Here is a 16,209-nt window from a genome sequence, read left to right on the forward strand (position 1 = left end):
CAGGGGGATCCCGGCCCTGCTCCCCCAGCCCCTTCCCTCAGCTCAGGGGGATCCCAGCCGTCCACTCCACCCCGACCCAATCCTCCCCCTCAGCTCAGGAGAGTCGCGGCCGTAGCGCCCCAGACCCGACCTCCCCCTCACCTCAGCGGATCCTGACCGTGTCCCCCTCCCAGACCCGACCTTCCCCTCAGCTCAGGGGGTCCCGGCCATACCCCCCTTAGGCCGCCCCTCAACTCAGGAGGGTCCCCCGGCCGTGCCCCCGGTGCTGACAGCGTCCCCCCACAGACCCGACCTCCCCCTCTCACCTCAGGAGGGTCCCGGCCGTGGCTCACACTCCCTCCCCGACCCCTCCCCAGCTCATGGGGGTCCCGGCCGCGCTCCCCCTCCCCCCAGGGCCTCCCTCAGCTCCGCGCTACCTCACCCCAAGGGACCGGAACCGGAAGAGCCGCGAGCGGCGCGGTGCGCGCTGGGAAATCGAGTCCGGCAGAGTAGGCGGTAACAGCCTCCGAGGCGGAGGCGCTGCTGATTGGCTGGCCCTGCCACGACCAGCCAATGGGAGGGCGGCCGAGGGTTTAAAGGCAGGAGCGCGGCGAGGGGCGCGCGGCTCCGCGGGATTCCCCGCCACAACAGCTTTTAATTAACGCTCCCTCGGTAATTACGCGGCTGCCATCCCTCCCCCGTGGGCAAGCAGCTCCAGTAGATACCCCGTAAAAGCAGGAGGGCCCAGCTGTCCGAAGCTGCCCGCTCTTCAGCACTATCTGCTGCTCCATCTCCTCATCTTCTCCCAAAAAAGGAGAGGCCACTACCCCGGTGACCAAACCCTGTGCCAAGGCGCCAACTTTTTCTGACAAGAAGAGCTGTTTGTGTTCTAAAAAAAGCCAAGTTACCATGAAAGTCCAGTCAGGCTGCAAGAGCCACATTCCAGGCACGCTTTGCTCCCTTAACAGCTCTTAAAATGGTCCGAGCAGCAGCAGGGGCCGTGATGGGATTTGAAGAGAATTTAGAAAACAAAATTTGGGCTAAGTTTTAACTTCAGGCCGGGTTGGAGTCCAAAACCTTTTTTTCCACCCCCCCCCCAATAACTCTTTGCAGCGAGGGGATAGAGAACCCACCCTGAAAGAAAGCAAAAGCAGCTCTTCTAGTGTTTAAACCTCGGAAGTTTATTTGTTTTCCTACAAAGGAACCTAAAGGTGACAAACCTAAAGGTGACAAACCTAGCTTTAGTGTCATCCTATCCGTGTTACACAGGGAAAGGGAACAACCCCTCCGCCTGCTTCCAAGCCCCGGAGAGCCACGAGGAGGAGGAGCCAAGGGAGAACTACAGCCTAGGGCCATTAAAATGCACATCACTAACCGGTGCCTCAACACAGGAATCAAACCAGGGGCTAAGGAACGGCGGGACAAGGCCGGTCCCACGCGGCGGGAGGTCCCTCTAGAAGCACTTGCGATGGACGATGGAGGGGCCGGACTCGTCGTACTCCTGCTTGCTGATCCACATCTGCTGGAAGGTGGACAGGGAGGCCAGGATGGAGCCGCCGATCCACACGGAGTACTTGCGCTCGGGAGGGGCGATGATCTTGATCTTCATGGTGCTGGGGGCCAGCGCGGTGATCTCCTTCTGCATGCGGTCGGCAATGCCGGGGTACATGGTGGTGCCCCCCGACAGCACGGTGTTGGCGTACAGGTCCTTGCGGATGTCCACGTCACACTTCATGATGGAGTTGAAGGTGGTCTCGTGGATGCCGCAGGACTCCATGCCCAGGAAGGAGGGCTGGAAGATGGACTCGGGGCAGCGGAAGCGCTCGTTGCCGATGGTGATGACCTGCCCGTCGGGGAGCTCGTAGCTCTTCTCCAGCGACGAGGAGGAGGCGGCCGTGGCCATCTCCTGCTCGAAGTCCAGCGCCACGTAGCACAGCTTCTCCTTGATGTCGCGCACGATCTCCCGCTCGGCCGTGGTGGTGAAGCTGTAGCCGCGCTCCGTCAGGATCTTCATGAGGTAGTCGGTGAGGTCGCGGCCGGCCAGGTCCAGGCGCAGGATGGCGTGGGGCAGGGCATAGCCCTCGTAGATGGGCACCGTGTGGGTGACGCCGTCGCCGGAGTCCATCACGATGCCCGTGGTGCGGCCGGAGGCGTAGAGGGACAGCACGGCCTGGATGGCCACGTACATGGCCGGCGTGTTGAAGGTCTCAAACATGATCTGCGTCATCTTCTCCCGGTTGGCCTTGGGGTTGAGGGGGGCCTCGGTGAGCAGCACCGGGTGCTCCTCGGGCGCCACGCGCAGCTCGTTGTAGAAGGTGTGGTGCCAGATCTTCTCCATGTCGTCCCAGTTGGTGACGATGCCGTGCTCGATGGGGTACTTGAGGGTCAGGATGCCCCTCTTGCTCTGCGCCTCGTCCCCCACGTAGCTGTCCTTCTGCCCCATGCCCACCATGACGCCCTGGTGCCGGGGCCGCCCCACGATGGAGGGGAAGACGGCGCGGGGCGCGTCGTCCCCCGCGAAGCCCGCCTTGCACATCCCCGAGCCATTGTCCACCACCAGGGCAGCGATCTCCTCGTCCGCCATGCCGCCCGGCCTGCGGGCAGAGGGACAGCAGGGGGTCACTCCCTGTCTGCGGGGGACAGGGCAGCGACAGCACGGCCACGTCCCCAGGGAGCCCCAGCAGCAGTGCTGAGGGGCCCTGTGAATTAGGCCCTGAGAGGTCTGCGTTTTGAGGGTATAAATATCTATTTATTTCCTCAAAACACACGTAGAAATAAATGCAGTCCCTGAGAGCACAAGCACAGGTCTATGCAAGGTGTCCCTGCCCACGGCACGGGGTTGGAATGAACGCATCGTTAAGGTTCTTCCAGCCCAAACCATTCTGTCATTCCCACTCCTCTTCCATGGATCTGAGGGGACCAGCAGGGAACCCCCTACACGGCCCCCATTTACCACAGCCCTGAGGGAATAAAGGTCTCCAGCACAAAGCACCATCCCCCTTCCCTGCCAGAGCCCCAAATGTGCCCGCCCCGAGGGCCTGAACGCACACAGGGGAACCCCTCATTTCACCCCCAAGGCCGCAGCAGGGGATCCCAACCCCACCTGGTGTCCCGGGAATCCCTAATCCCACACTCAGAGCCTGAACAGGCACGAAGGGAACCCCTAACTCTCCCTCAAGGCCCCAAGAGGCGTGAGGAGAGCCCCTAACCCTCCCCTAAGAGGCCAAACAGACATAGGGGGGACCCCTAATCCCCCCCGAAGGGCCCCTAAACCCTCCCTGAAGGGCCTAAACAGACGTGAAGGGACCCTAACATCTTACCCGAGAAACGGACCCCTAAATCCTCCCCTGAACGCCCAAACATACACAGGAGAACCTCTAAAGCCCCCTGAGAGACCCTTAACCCCACGCCGAAGGGCCAAAGAGACGCAGGGAAGCCCCCTAAGCCCACCCTCAGAGCTCGAACAGAAATGAATAGATGCTAACCCCCGCTCCGAGAGACCCGTAAGCCCCGCCTCAAAGCCCAAGCAGACACGGGGGGAACCCCTAAACCCCGTCCCCGCCGGCGGTGCCCCGGGCCCCGCTCACCCTCACGCGCTCCCTCAGCCCCCGCCTGCGCCTCCGCCGCGACTGCCGGGCCCGCGCCCCGCGCGCGCTTTTATACCGCCCGGAACCGGAAGCCGCCCGGCGGCGCGCTCTCTGATTGGCTGCCGCTTTCCCTCCCCGCCGCCGCCCGGCCGCTTCCGGGCCCCGCCGTTCCCGGAAGCGGCGCGGGCGCTTCCGCCGCTTCCGGCCGGGCGAGGAAGGGGCGGGAGGGGGGAAGGAAGGGAAGGAGGAAGGGAAAGGAAGGAGGGAAGGAAGGAGGAGCTGAGGCGGCCGCGCACGGACCGGCGGGACCCGCCACGGGAGGTAACGGCGGGGAACTGGGCGGGGGGCCCGCAGCGGTTCTGAGGGGGGGGCGGGTTGGGGGTCGCGCCCTCGGTATTTCCGCCTGAGGGGAGGGTCGGAGCCCTCGGTCATTCCCCTTGAGGCGGGGTCCCCGGTAAAACGGAGGGGGTGGGGGTCGCTAATGAATTATTGCCGGCCCCCGCAGCCCTCGGTGCTGCTCGGCTCCGGCTTGAACTCTTCCCGCTGGTTCCCGCTGGGAAAAGCTCTGGCACCCGGGGCGCCGCGGGGTGAAAGGGCTCGTCAGGGGCGGGCACGGAGCGGCTGTGCACGGAAAGGGCTCTCGCAGGGGCCGGGCGAGCTCGGTCCCTGCCCTGCCTGCGTGGGGGGAGAGGCGCAAGGAGCGGGGCAGAGACGCCAGAGGCGAGGGACGGTCGCCAAAAGCAGGGCAGGGCCACCGGGAGCGGGCGAGCATCCGCGCTGAGGGCTGCGTGAAGCGGCTCTGGAAACCTGCGGCGTCCCGCGGGTTCGCTCCCGCTCCAGGTGTCAGCTCCGACTGTTCCTGCCAGCGCGGCTCAGCGGGAGCCGCTCGCCTCCGTTTGGCCTCAGGACCGGCTGTGGGCTCGCCGCCCCCAGTCCCGGGCAGCCCCGCAGCCCCTGCCCTGCCCCAGCTCCGTGCCCGAGCCGCAGCGAGCGCGGCTGCCGCATTCCTGGGTGCTGCAGCCGCACCTGAGCCGTGTTTGCTCTGCTGCTCCCGGCTCATTGATCAGCCGCCGGCTCCCCGAGCTGTTCCCGTGTGCCCCCGGAGCGGCCCCCGGGAGGGGACAGGTGACGCCGCGGTGCCACAACACCCAAACCGGGGGGGGTTTGATGCTTTGTGAGCTGGTTGTGCCTTCCCGAGGAGTCCCGGGCTCTTCCCAGCTGCCGGGGAGGGCGGGATGTTGCTGCTGACATGCACCCCGCTAATCCCCTCCGTGCCGTGGCACTCGCAGGTGGTGCTGCCCCGCAGGTAAACTCTGCTTTTCGGGGCTGGGCTGCTCCTTTAGGGAAGGGTTTGCCCGGGGAAAAATGTTCCCTGTTATTTAGGGAAGAGAGAGGGAGGGAAAAATGGGTTTGGCGCAGAGCGCTTCATCCGAGACGCGCTGTGTGAGCAGCTAGGGATGCTCTGGGGAGCCTGGAAGTTGTCCTTCGCTTGGAAACCTGCTGCCTGGTAGGTTATTGGTTGTTTTAGAGCAGAATCCCGCCCGTTTTGAACCGTTTTTTAGCAAAATAATCCCCTTTTTCCCCGAGTGTGTAGCCCCGTGCTGGCTGTAGACGGGGAGGCGGGAGGTGGCAGGAGCTCGGGGCTTGTTTGGGGTTGGATTTTCCTTTGTTTCCCCAAGCTGGCCGTATTTTGATAGCCACCAGCCCTGAAGGGGCAGCAAGTGGGGTGTATTTGATCATCTCTTCCCCCCGAGGAGGACAATCTTTGTCAGCAGGGCCCGTGGGGGACACAAAGTCCAAACTACGCGCGGTGATTTTAGCGCCCGGGGATTAACGGCGCCGTCGTCTTCCCAGGGTTTATCCCGAGCTCTGCTTCCAGCCGGGGGCTGTTCTGTTGGTCTTTGCTCAAGTGCTGGCTCAGCAGGTCAAAATGGAGAGCTGGGAAAGCTCCCGGGCTCCTCAGGCTGGGAAAATTGAAGGGAGGACATGGATGGGGCTTCAGATGCGCTGGAAACTCCGGGATCCCGAGGCTGGAGCAGCTCGGTGCTCAGCGGGCTTTGCTGTGCTCCCATCTCCATCTCCTTGGCAAAAAGAATGCCTAAATACATTTACTTTTAGTGTCTGAAGTGGCAAGGATTTAGCCATGGAGTGAGAGCACAGAAGAATTTAGGGATAGCCCTGTGTGGCAAATCCCTGCCTGGCTTTTATATAAATATGGTCAAGCTCATCCTGGCTGTCTCCTTTTAAGGCAGTATTCCAGGAGCACCAAATCCTAAGCCTGACCTTTCCACAGTAATGATTTAGGAAGCGTGGAAGGCTTGTGCCTGGACAAAGGCATTTGGGATGGTGTCTTTGGGGCAGAGCAGAGCAGCAAATGTGCCCGGCTCGAAAATACAATTAAACAGTCTGAAAATTGAATGGAAGTTGGAGCCCGAGGCTGTTAAACATGGAGCTGATTGTTTCACGGTCTCCTGCACAGGAAAGAGCCCTGGCTTTGCACTCTGTTTGTCCCCTTCCTGGGGAAAAGATGAAAGCGCTCCGTGTTCACACGCACACCCGTTTGTCTCCCCGGCAGATCCCGCGCGTCTCCCGCGGCCGGGCCCCGCTCGCTGCCGGATCCCGCCGGGGCTCCCAGCCATGCGCACGGCGGGATGAAGCTGGAAGCGGTGGTGGAGCAGCTGCAGAAGCAGCAGCAGCAGCAGCAGCAGCAGCAGCCGGCGGTGCCCATGGATTCCCGGGAGCGCCGGGAGCCGCAGGTGCCGTTCCCGCCGCCCTTCCCTCCGCAGCCCCGCGCCGGCCCGGCCGGACGCGCCCCGGGGACGTCGCCCGCTGTCCCCCTGGCCAGAGCCGCCCCTGCGGCCGCAGCCGCCCGGCCCTTCGACCAGAGCAGCAGGAACTCCGAGGAGGACGAGGAGGAGGACGACGACGAAGAGGAGGAGGAGGAGGAGGAGGATGAAGAAGACGGCGCCGAGCTGGAGGACGGCGCGGACGTGGCCGGCAAGGAAAGCTGCTCTGCCCTCAAGTATTTCCGAGCTCCCAAAGTCGCCCACCCCAACCAAAGAGTGGCCTCTACCTCCAGCCCCGTGCCAGCTGTGGGGCACCCGCGGGGGGCCCAGCAGGGCAAGGAGGAGCAGGGCAAAGACTCTGCCAAGCATTCCGGGTCCCCGGCGGCACGCCCCGGCTGGCGCCTGGACGAGCAGCTCAAACAGGTCAGTGCCAGCATTCCCTGCTCCCAAAAACCACCATTTCCAGCCAGCCTGAGGAGGTTTTAGCCTGGCAAGGCCTTGGAAGTGCCTTGGGAGGCCGTGCTTCCCTGGTGTGCTCTCTTTTCTAAAGAGACTCCACCAGAACTTGGCTTTGTGGATTTCCAGCTGGCGTAGAGGAGCCCCCGCTCTGGGAGAGCCTTTGTGGGGAGGGATCTGTGAGGCTTCCCAAGGGAAGAGCCTGGTGGTGTCGTCATTTTAGGTGCAGACACTTCCCTGCTAACATCTCACCCGAGCTAGTTCTCGTCAGACCTCTGGAATTCAGGATTTCTGGGCAGGCAGGGAGATGTGCCCTGATCCTGGGAGTCAGAGCCACTTTATATTCCACGTGTGGGAAGCAAGGAAGGAAGGAGGGAAGGAAGGAGGCAGCTCGCTGCTGCCTCGTAGGAGGTTAATTCCATGTTTGCCTGCAGCATTAGTACTCCTTGCAGCTTGGTGCCAGGGGATCATGGAATGACTTCCTTTGTGGTGAGCGAGTATTTCGGTATATTCCAGGCCTCTGCTCCTCCCCAGCTGTTCCTGCAGAGCAGGTGGGTGTTCCCACACCCGTGCACGTGGCAGGAGCTCCTCAGGGAACGGCACTTGGGCTGCTGGGGCTGTAAAACACCCAGGGGAAGCACTTGCTGCTGGTTTTTTCCTCTTGTGTTTGCTTCACCAGAGGGGCTGGGTGGAGGAGAGGGAATTGCTCAAGCCTCCTGCAGGGAAATGAGGTGGGTTTGTCGGTCAGGGGCCATTGCCTCAGAATTTACTGGATGGGAGTGGTGAAAACTTCCTCTTTCAGGGCTCTGGGTGGGGAAAAGGAGGCAGGGCTTGGGTCTTAAGGGATGGCTTTCTTTAGAAAGCCAAATAAGCTCGGCTTAGGGCCAGGGCTGGTTTTGTTCCTCGCCCAGCTGGCGCTTCTTGCTCCTGATCTCACTGGTCATTCTGGCAAGGCCATGAAAGCAGCCAGAGCTGGGCTTGGCTCGTGTGGAAGAGGGGGGAAAAAGCGGGATAAAGGATCGTTGTGCAGCTGGCGTGGTGTGCTGTGGCCCGTTCCTGCGCTGATGGAGCATTCTGGGGGGCCACAGCTTAGCCTGGTTCAGGCCACGTTCACCTGGGAGCCCAAAGTGCCCAAAGCTCCAGGAAAAACAGACACAAAACCACTCTTGCTGCTGTGTTCATCTGCTGGGGAGGCAGGGAAAATTGGGAATCAGACCCATGGACACCGAGTTCAGGAGTGGGTTATAAAGGAAGAGCTGTGGCAGCTCTGGGAAGTGGTGGGAAAAGGTGGCAGGAAAAGGGCACGTCCCCTCCTTGTCCCAAAGCGTTGTCCCCTGGCACAGCAGGTGCAGGTGTGGAGTGGCTTTGGATCCAAGTGGCACTGCTGATTCCCAGTTCAGAGCTGGGGAGCACTGGGATACGTGGGGAATAAAGCAGGGGGCCCGGGCGTGGCAGGAAAGGGGGAGGATTGTGTGGGGAGCTGTGGGCTGGCCACTTAATTCTCTGGAATTTTGAATTCCGAGGCATATTTCGAAGGGATGAGCTGTGTCCTTTCCTCCCTGTCTGTAACAGGCAGAAAACCCGGGATAAAACGGAGAAGTGGCTGCGTTCTCCAGTTCGCTCCCAAAATTATTCCTGAATTCGTCTTTTTAGCTTCTTGTGGCAGTCCTGCTCCAGGAGTATTCCTGGCATGCAGAACGCCCGGTGCTCGTGGAACTGGGAGGGGGGGAAAAGTCACTTCATTTCTCCTCTGGGAGAAAATGTCCCTTGGGAATGGGAGGCTGGGATTGCCTGGGACACGGAGGTGGTGGAAATTTGGGAGCCACCAGGAAAACGAAGCCGCTTCAGCCCCACCCAAGACAGGCAAGGAAGTCATTGTAGGACAAGGGTGCAGGCAAAAGAGCTGGCTCAGCTCACGGCACAGGGAATCCTGTCAGCTCAGGGAGCGGAGGAGCTTGGCCAGGAGAAGGAATTGCTGCTGGGGGGTTGCTCCGTTTGCTCCTCCAAGCCTCTGGAATGTCCTGAAATCCATCCCAGCTCCTGGAAAAGGGCGCTGGGCGCTGCCTGTCTTTGGGGAAAAGTGAGGCTTTGACTCCAGGGCTGTCAGAGGTGGGGTTGGGTGGCTGGGGAGGCGCTGGGCCCTCATCCCGTGGGTGCTCCCGTTCGCTGGGAATGCCCCTGTTCCCTGGGAAAAGCAGGGGCTCGGTGCCGCTTCCTCCCGTCCTGCTGAGGCTGGTGCAGCACCAGCACCAGCGGTTCTGTGGGGAATGTGAGGATAAATCCCAGATTTCCAGGCCTCAGCTGCTGCTGGATGCCCTTTTCCGAGCATCCGGGAACGCTTTGTGCCCCCGTTTTTGGGGACGTCTCGGGGCAGCTTCCCAGAAACCAAGCGGGCACTGCTTTGGGAAAAAGCCTGCCCTAAACTTTCACAGAGGTCACGCTGTTTATTAAGATAAGTCAGCTTAAAATAATTGCTGTGCCTTTGCTGCAGGCCCCGGGAACGAGCGGCTGGGATTCCATAACCTGAGGTATGTGCCTCGGGATTGCTCAGGAGAGACCCCTTAATCCAGGAGGGGGAAGGTCCCTGGGAGGAAAAGGGGCATCTCACACGGGGCTTTTTGCCCCGTGGTTGTTTCAGGGCCCGATTCAGGGTTGGATTTTTCAGTCCTTTTGTGTGTCACTGGGTATTTTCCCTTTGGTGCTGCGGTGGGAGGAGATTCCTCGTCCCCAGCTGACAGTAAAGACCTGGTTTTTCTTCTGCTTGAATTCTCCATCCAAGCCACTTGCTGCTTCTCCTGAAACCCCTGGTTTAGGTTCAGGGGATTGCCCCCAGCTCTTCACCCCCAGGATTCCATAGGTGAGTTAGTGGTAGTGGCTGGGGCTGGATCTGGAGGCAGGAAAAGGATCTCGTTTGTATCCCGGCTCCCTTTAGGATTTCTTCAGGTGCCACACTTATTTATAGCAATAGTGGCAGCTTGTCTCCTTCAGTGCCAGTTCCCAGGAGTTCAGGCTGGAGGCAGGAGCTGGAATGTGTTGTTTCCTTGCACTTGTGTTCTTCTCACTCGGGGGTAAATCGATGACTCCAGGCTGGCACCGAGAATCCCTCTTCCCACCCCACACAGATCTTGGCATCAGGTCTGGGTGGATTCCTCTGAGTCTTTGGGAGCAGGAGGCGTTCAGAGAGCCCAGCTTTTCCTCAAGGATGAGGAAGCAGGTTCCTGTTTGGTCATGGGAACACATGAAAGGAACTTAATAAAAAAGGTAATTAATCGGTTAAACTGCAGCCCTTTCCTTCCCTTCCCTTCCCCATCCTCCCTGCCATTCCTGAAATCACTAAAATGTTTTCAAGGGCTGCCTTTGAAGCTGGGGGCTGTTGAATTGAGCTCTGTTATTAGGAAGGCTGGGAAGGGTTGATTCCCATTCCAGGGGAGCTGGTGTGGGCAGTAATTACCCCTTGGCTCTTGGTGCCTGAGAACTTGCAGCTCGGGGCAGCAGCCCTGATCTTATCAGGGTTTGTACTACAACAGTTTTCTTTCTGAGAGCATCTGTTTCACTTCCTAAGGCTTAACTCTGCCCACAAAAGGAATTTCTGTGGATTCCCTGATAATCCCGAAATTGCTGCCCCTGTCCCTTTTCATTGATTCAACCCACGGGGCAGGGGAGGGGTTTCCTTGGACCTTCAGGTGGGTATTCCTGAAGATTCCTGGCCTGAAGCCTCTGTCCGAAGTGAGGAGGTGCAGAAGGAGTCTGGGTTTCGTGGCAGAAGGTTTTAATTCCCCTTGTCTGGGAGGTGTTTGTCCTGCAGGGCACGGGAAGTGTTTGTGGTCTCCTGCTCCATCTGCTCGGCAGCTCAGGGTTAACTCCGGCCTGGGATTGGAAACCAAAATTGCTCTGGACATCTGAGCTTCCCTCTAATCAGATATTCCAGGTGGTTAGGGAGTAATCCCAAAATAGGGCTGGATATAATTGCTGCTGAAGCTTCCTCGGGGGGGCTCCGGTGGCTCCGAGGTGTCCGAGGTGTCCGTGCCACAGGGAGGGCTCCAGGCTCTGCCAGCAGCCTGGCAAAGCTGGGCAGCCTTTCCCAGCCCCTCAGCCTTCCCTGCCAGCCTCTGCATCCAAGCTTTGGGCACATCCAGAGCCGCTTCCAGCACCTTTTCCCGCGAGAGGGCAGAGAAATCCCGAGGGCCGCTTGTCCCGCACCAGCGACTTCCCTGGATGCAGAGGCAGCAGGGACTGGCAGGACTCGGGGCAGGGAATTCCCGGCCTCCCTGAGCAGGCTTTGCTCCTTCCTGCCACTCCTGCCTGGCTTCTCCGAAGGTCTGTAATTCCCTGTGGGATATAGGGATTTCTCCTGCCACTCCTGCAGAGGAGGAACTTGGTTTTCCGAGTGGGAATGGCAGGGAAGCTGGATCCCAGGCTCCTGCCCAGCTCTCTGGCTGGGCACAAGGGATTTTGTGCTGCATCTGGAGCACCTCTCTGGAGTGCTGGAGTCTCTGCTGGGAAAGGGCCTGTTCCATGGATCAGTGCAGCTCGATTCCCTGCTGCTGGGCTGGGATTCCCTGCTCTGCCCCCCAGGCCAGCCCCTGCTCCATCCCTGCACCCCACACCTGCCCCGGGCTGGGCGAGGAGCCCTCTCCTTCCCCTTGTAAGTGGGATAAACCCTCGCAGCCGCAGCAGGAGGGGGGGCTGCAGCTGCCCAGAGCCCCTCAGCTCGGGACACTCGGTGTCACGCCAGGTGAGGGCCATTCCTGCTGCTTTGGTGGACATATGGCCAAAGCCTGGTGGCCTCAGCTCCCCGTAAGCTCCTTTTCCCAGGAGGTGTGGGGGAGATCCCAGGGAGGAGCCGTGGGAAGCGGGATGGATTTATTCTGCTTGCCCTCTGCCATTTTTTCTAATCACCCTTTTTCTTCGTGGAGAACGAGCCAAATGTGTTCTGTTTAACTTTTCAGGAGTCTTTAAGCCCTTTAAAAGTTCTGTTCCTGGGAATTCTCCCAAGTTCAAACCCACTGGCAGGAGAGAATTGTCTCCTTTCACCCCTCTTCCTTCTCATCCCTGCCCTCAAATGTAGTGGAATAAGCTCTCAGCACGACCAGAATTCCCTGTGGAAGCAAGCTCTGCCCTCTGGATTTATATCCAAGTGCCAGCTTGGGCAAGGAGCAGCCAAAGGAAAGGGTCAGAAAGCTGAACCTTCACAAAATCCCTGAGCCTTGCAGTGTGGAAAGTCCAGGATGGGAAATCCCCGCTGCCTCCTGTTCCTTCCTCTGCCTCTCATTCCGACTGTTCCCTAGGTTTGGTCCCAGTGACCGGTCCCTGGGGGCTTTAGGAGCAGCTGGATACTTCCATAATCAGCCAAAAACCTGTTTGGGTTTAATCTCTGCTGGAGAGAGAGAGAGGCTCGGGGAGAAAGGACAGCGGGATGGATCCTCCTGTGAGCAACCCCAGCCTGGGATCCCTGCCTGGAGAGGGCCGGGGGTTGATGTGCTGCAGCAAGCAGCTGACCTACCACAAGTGGCCATAATCCCCCGTTAAATGTCTCTCCCTTGGTGGCACTGGCTGGGTAATTGCCTTTCCAGCAGGAATTACTGCCTCAAACCGAACCAGCAGGCGTTAGGGAGCTCGTTCCGGGCCTCGGGAGCAGCGACGGAGCCGTGCCCGGCCCCGGCCAGGGCTGCTCATCCTCCTCATTCAGTGTGTGGCTCCAGGATTTTGGCTACTGGAGCACCTCCAGAATTCCCAGGAGGTGCTTTTGGGGGTGCTGGGAGCTTTCCTCTCCATGAGTTTGGCAGGGTGGGTTTGCCTCTTCCTTCCTTTTTCCAGCATACGTTGGACTGGGATTTTTGTGGAGTTGGTGTTTTCAGGATGCTTGGATTTATTTCAGGATCATCCTGGCCTTCCCTACAGCTGGAGCTGCTGGTTCCCAGCCCTTGGTGATTATTCCAGGATGCCAATTTCCCAAGTAGAATAGGGCCTAACCAGACTAATCCTTTTAATGAACCTTAATCCAGCAAAGCCGAGCTTTCCATTTCTCTGGGGAAAATCTACATCCTCCCGGGAGTCAGGGTCCCTAGGCTGGCAAGCAGCTTTCCAGAGGGATTATTGCCCTCCTTCTGCTCCTGGTTTTGTTGGGAAGCGTGGGGAGCACGGCAGGGCTCTTCCAGGTGTGTGGGAAGGAAGGGTGATGCCTTTCACGGGGGCTCTGGGATGTGCCCTTGGAAAAAAGGTGGGCACAGGGAGCAAAAGAAGCAGCACCTCTGAGGTGTTGGACCTCATTCCAGCAGAGCCACGGAGGAATTGGCATCCTTCCCTTCGGGAGGGGAGGGAATGTGGCTGGCAGGTGGAATGGGAGGTGAAAAATTCCCATTTTGTGTGAGAGATCCCAGGGAACTGCGTTGTGACAAAAGCACAAATGCAGACACCTTTCTTGCCACCTTGGGCCGAGCCAGCAGCTGCTTTCCTGTGTGTTTGTGCCTAAAAATGCACGTTTCCAAGCCTTCTGGAAGTGTCCCCACAGCTTTTCCTTGGGAATCCTTTCCATCCTTTGCTGTTTTTCCCTCCCCAGAACGGCAGCGTGACCTGGAGCGACGAAGGCGACGGATGCCGGGGAAGGGAAATCTCCCGAGACTTTGCCAAGGTCGGTCTGGTCATGGGGACCTGGGGAAGGGGGGATTTGGGGAATCCTGATCCCCCTGATCCATGACAGAGGGTGACCACAGAGCCCTCACTGTAGGGAGTTTGTGGGAAAACTGTAGGAGTTCATGGTTTGTTGCCTTGCGCTGGGATATAATTTGAACTAAGAATTAACAGCCAGACTTTGGGCGTTGAAAAACTTCTGTCCAGGCTTTCTCCAGCTGGGAGAAGAACGTTTTCCCTCTGGAATGCTGTACTCGTGGATTTGAACGTGTCACAGCAGCCGGAGGAATTCCGTTTAAACTGAAGGCAGCTCCGCTCTTCCCAGAGCTTCGCAGGAATTCAGCCCCAAAACCCCTGTTTTTTGGACCAAGTGGTTGCAGTGCCCACAGAGAGGCCGAAATGCAGATTTCCCAAGGATTCTTTGCTGTTGAACTGCTCCACAAGAGGGGCTACAACCAGCGAAAAACAATTCCCGTGGAGCGGCGCAGGATTGTTCCAGGAGAAGGAATTCAATTCCTCACCTCCAGCACTGTCCCGTTGTGTGTCCCCCTGGGTCCCAGGGAGAGCCTGGCTCCAGCCTGTCCCTTCCTGGCCTCACAGGACTCCTGAGAGGTGCAAATTGGGATTTGCTGTCCCAGCAGTGGCTGTGGGGTGACACTTGTGCCCGTCCCCTCTGAAGAACCCAGGGATAACACACACAGCCCCTCTCTTTTGGGAAGCACTGCCTGGGGAACTCGAGTTGAATTATCTGGGGGTTTCAAGCCTTCTGGTAAAAATTATTCCTTCAGCAAACTGACTCTGGGCTGGTCTCTGGTGTTTCTGAGGGCTTTTTGGTTTCTTTGGAGGCACTGCCAGGCACACAGGGAAGCTCTGTCCTTTCATCTCCTCCCGCCGGGGCTTTGGCACTTAGGTGACAATCCCTGAGGGAGGGAGCTGGGAGTGCAGGAGAAGCTGCCGAGAAGTTTGACCTCCCTGGTGCCACAAAGGTGCCACTGATGTGTCCCAAACCGCTGTCACCTCCCTTCTGGCTGTGTCCTCGTCCTCCCCGGCTCACCTCCATCCTTTCTGTCCCTTTGCTTCCAGGTGGCTTCAACCCCTGCTCCGGCCCCTTAGCTGAGGTGAAGGTTGGCTTTGATCATCCTGCAGATCTTTGCCAGCCTGAGGGGCTCTGGGAATCCTGTTCCCTTCGGGATGCCAGGCTTTGTGCCTGGATGAGTTCCCGAGGGGCTGAACGAGGCTCCTCAAGCCATCCCTGTCACAGCCGCGGCCGCCGAGTTCCTCAGGAGCCTCTCCTTGTTCCCCCTCTCCCTGTGCTTTCCTTTCACCCTTGCAGTGCAAACACCCCCTGGAAGAAGCCAATATCCCTCTGTTTTCTGTCTCCCTCTGGATTTGTGCCCTCATCTTGGTTTGTTTCCCCTGCAGCTCTATGAACTGGACAGCGATCCCGAGCGGAAGGAATTCCTGGACGACCTCTTCATCTTCATGCAGAAGAGGGGTGAGTGGCATTCATGTGAACTCCACGAGTGAGGCAGAGCAGGATGAATCCATTCCCTTGCAGACCCTCACCTCGGAGCCCACCTGTGGGGGCTGCCAGCAGCACGAGCTGCGGGGTGGGATGGGCAGCCCTGGACACCTCCAGCCGCCTGCGGAGAAATCTGCTCCGTGCTCCAGTGTCTCCTTCCTCTTCCCTGTTAATTATTGATCGTGAGCGCGCTCCCAGGGCCGGCCCTGAGCCGGTCACCAGCTGGAGGAGTGCAGCTTTTAATCAGCTGGCCTCTTGTTTGCTGGAGACTCCCTTTTTTCCTGCCTGCTGGAAGGCTGTGGTGATGAAAGGGAGGAGCTGAGAGGAGCCGGGAGTGTTTGGATTTACGGAATTCAGGGAGCCCGGTTTCTTCAGCTTGACGGGAAAACTGGGCGGTGTGTGTTGAGCTGGGGGAGGTGGCTCCTCCTCTGTCCTTAATCCAAAAGGGAATATTTTCACCTGGCATGGATTTTTTTTTAGCAGCTCTGTGCCCATTTTTCCCGTTCCTGCTCTTCCCAGGGTTTTGGGTGGCAGGGAGCGGGTGGACATCCCCCTGTGGCTGTTTTGGGAGCTATCCTGGCACGAGGATAAGGATTGAGGCTTCACTTCTCACCCCCATGCTCCAGTCCAAGGCTGAAGAGCTGCCTTGTTCCCAAAGAACCCCCAAACCCCGCTCCTCGCTCCTGAGAGCAAAGTGGTTTTTAGCCAGGACGTGTGAAGAGCTGCTCAATTTGCACCTCGTGTCTGAGGGGCTGCAGAGCAGCTCTGCCCATAAAACAGCCCCGCTGTAAAAACGGGGATTCGCTGTCGTCCAGGAGGAGCTGGGGCACAGATCAGGAGCTGAGCCGAGCCCGGCAGGAGAGATAAATGGGAGATTTCACAGGGGCTGCAGGGATGAAAAGGCTGGGCTGGCTGGGCTGCTTTGGGAATGCCCCTGGGAACGGGGCAGCCATGAAACGGCCCTAATGCAGATCAAATGTGCAGGTCCCGGCACAGCGGGCCGTCCCCACAGCCACAGCTGCCGGCGATAAAACGGCCCTGGAGCAGCGATAACGAGGGAAGGGGACGGAGAGGGAGGCTGGAGACGGCCTTTGTGGGGTTTTGTTCCTGGGACGTGCTGGGGAGAGGGAGGGGCACGTGGGCAGAGGGAGGGTGGCACAGCGGGGCTGGGGCAGAGCAGGACACGTGTCCCTGTTGCCCTGTGCCACGCCAGGCTGGTGTGTCCCTGTTGCCCTGTGCCAGGCCAGGC

General features: G+C 59.3%; 3 protein-coding genes across 8 annotated transcripts in view; 1 reads left to right on the plus strand and 2 right to left on the minus strand.

Moving 5' to 3' along the window:
- The window catches only part of UBL7 (ubiquitin like 7), a 28,459-nt gene extending 27,957 nt beyond the window's left edge, over positions 1–502 (minus strand). For 4 of the 5 annotated variants that reach the window (XM_042021752.1, XM_042021750.1, XM_042021748.1 and 1 more), the window contains exon 1: positions 306–399. The gene's annotated coding sequence lies outside the window, so the exon portion shown is untranslated. Of the gene's footprint in view, positions 1–305; positions 400–421 lie in introns of those variants that run through there. The other variant, XM_042021749.1, reaches the window with a different exon arrangement.
- The window catches only part of LOC121661495 (actin, cytoplasmic type 5), a 17,678-nt gene extending 14,032 nt beyond the window's left edge, over positions 1–3,646 (minus strand). Inside the window, exons 1-2 of one of the 2 annotated variants that reach the window (XM_042021755.1) lie at positions 3,567–3,646; positions 1,430–2,573 (exon numbers count right to left, since the gene is read on the minus strand). In XM_042021755.1, coding sequence (XP_041877689.1) covers positions 1,433–2,563 — 1,131 coding nt within the window. In that variant the 5' untranslated portion in view covers positions 2,564–2,573; positions 3,567–3,646 and the 3' untranslated portion in view covers positions 1,430–1,432. Of the gene's footprint in view, positions 1–1,139; positions 2,574–3,566 lie in introns of those variants that run through there. The other variant, XM_042021753.1, reaches the window with a different exon arrangement.
- Positions 3,647–3,829: 183 nt separating this feature from the next.
- The window catches only part of ARID3B (AT-rich interaction domain 3B), a 27,035-nt gene continuing 14,655 nt past the window's right edge, over positions 3,830–16,209 (plus strand). Inside the window, exons 1-4 of the mRNA XM_042021746.1 lie at positions 3,830–3,887; positions 6,142–6,775; positions 13,368–13,439; positions 14,861–14,933. Of these exons, the coding sequence (XP_041877680.1) occupies positions 6,218–6,775; positions 13,368–13,439; positions 14,861–14,933 (703 nt within the window). The 5' untranslated portion in view covers positions 3,830–3,887; positions 6,142–6,217. The remainder of the gene's footprint in view (positions 3,888–6,141; positions 6,776–13,367; positions 13,440–14,860; positions 14,934–16,209) is intronic.

This window comes from Corvus kubaryi, unplaced genomic scaffold (assembly GCF_017639235.1).
Source record: "Corvus kubaryi isolate FWS band 111438036 unplaced genomic scaffold, C.kubaryi_AGA036_p1.0 37172, whole genome shotgun sequence".
Classification (NCBI taxonomy): Eukaryota; Metazoa; Chordata; class Aves; order Passeriformes; family Corvidae; genus Corvus; species Corvus kubaryi.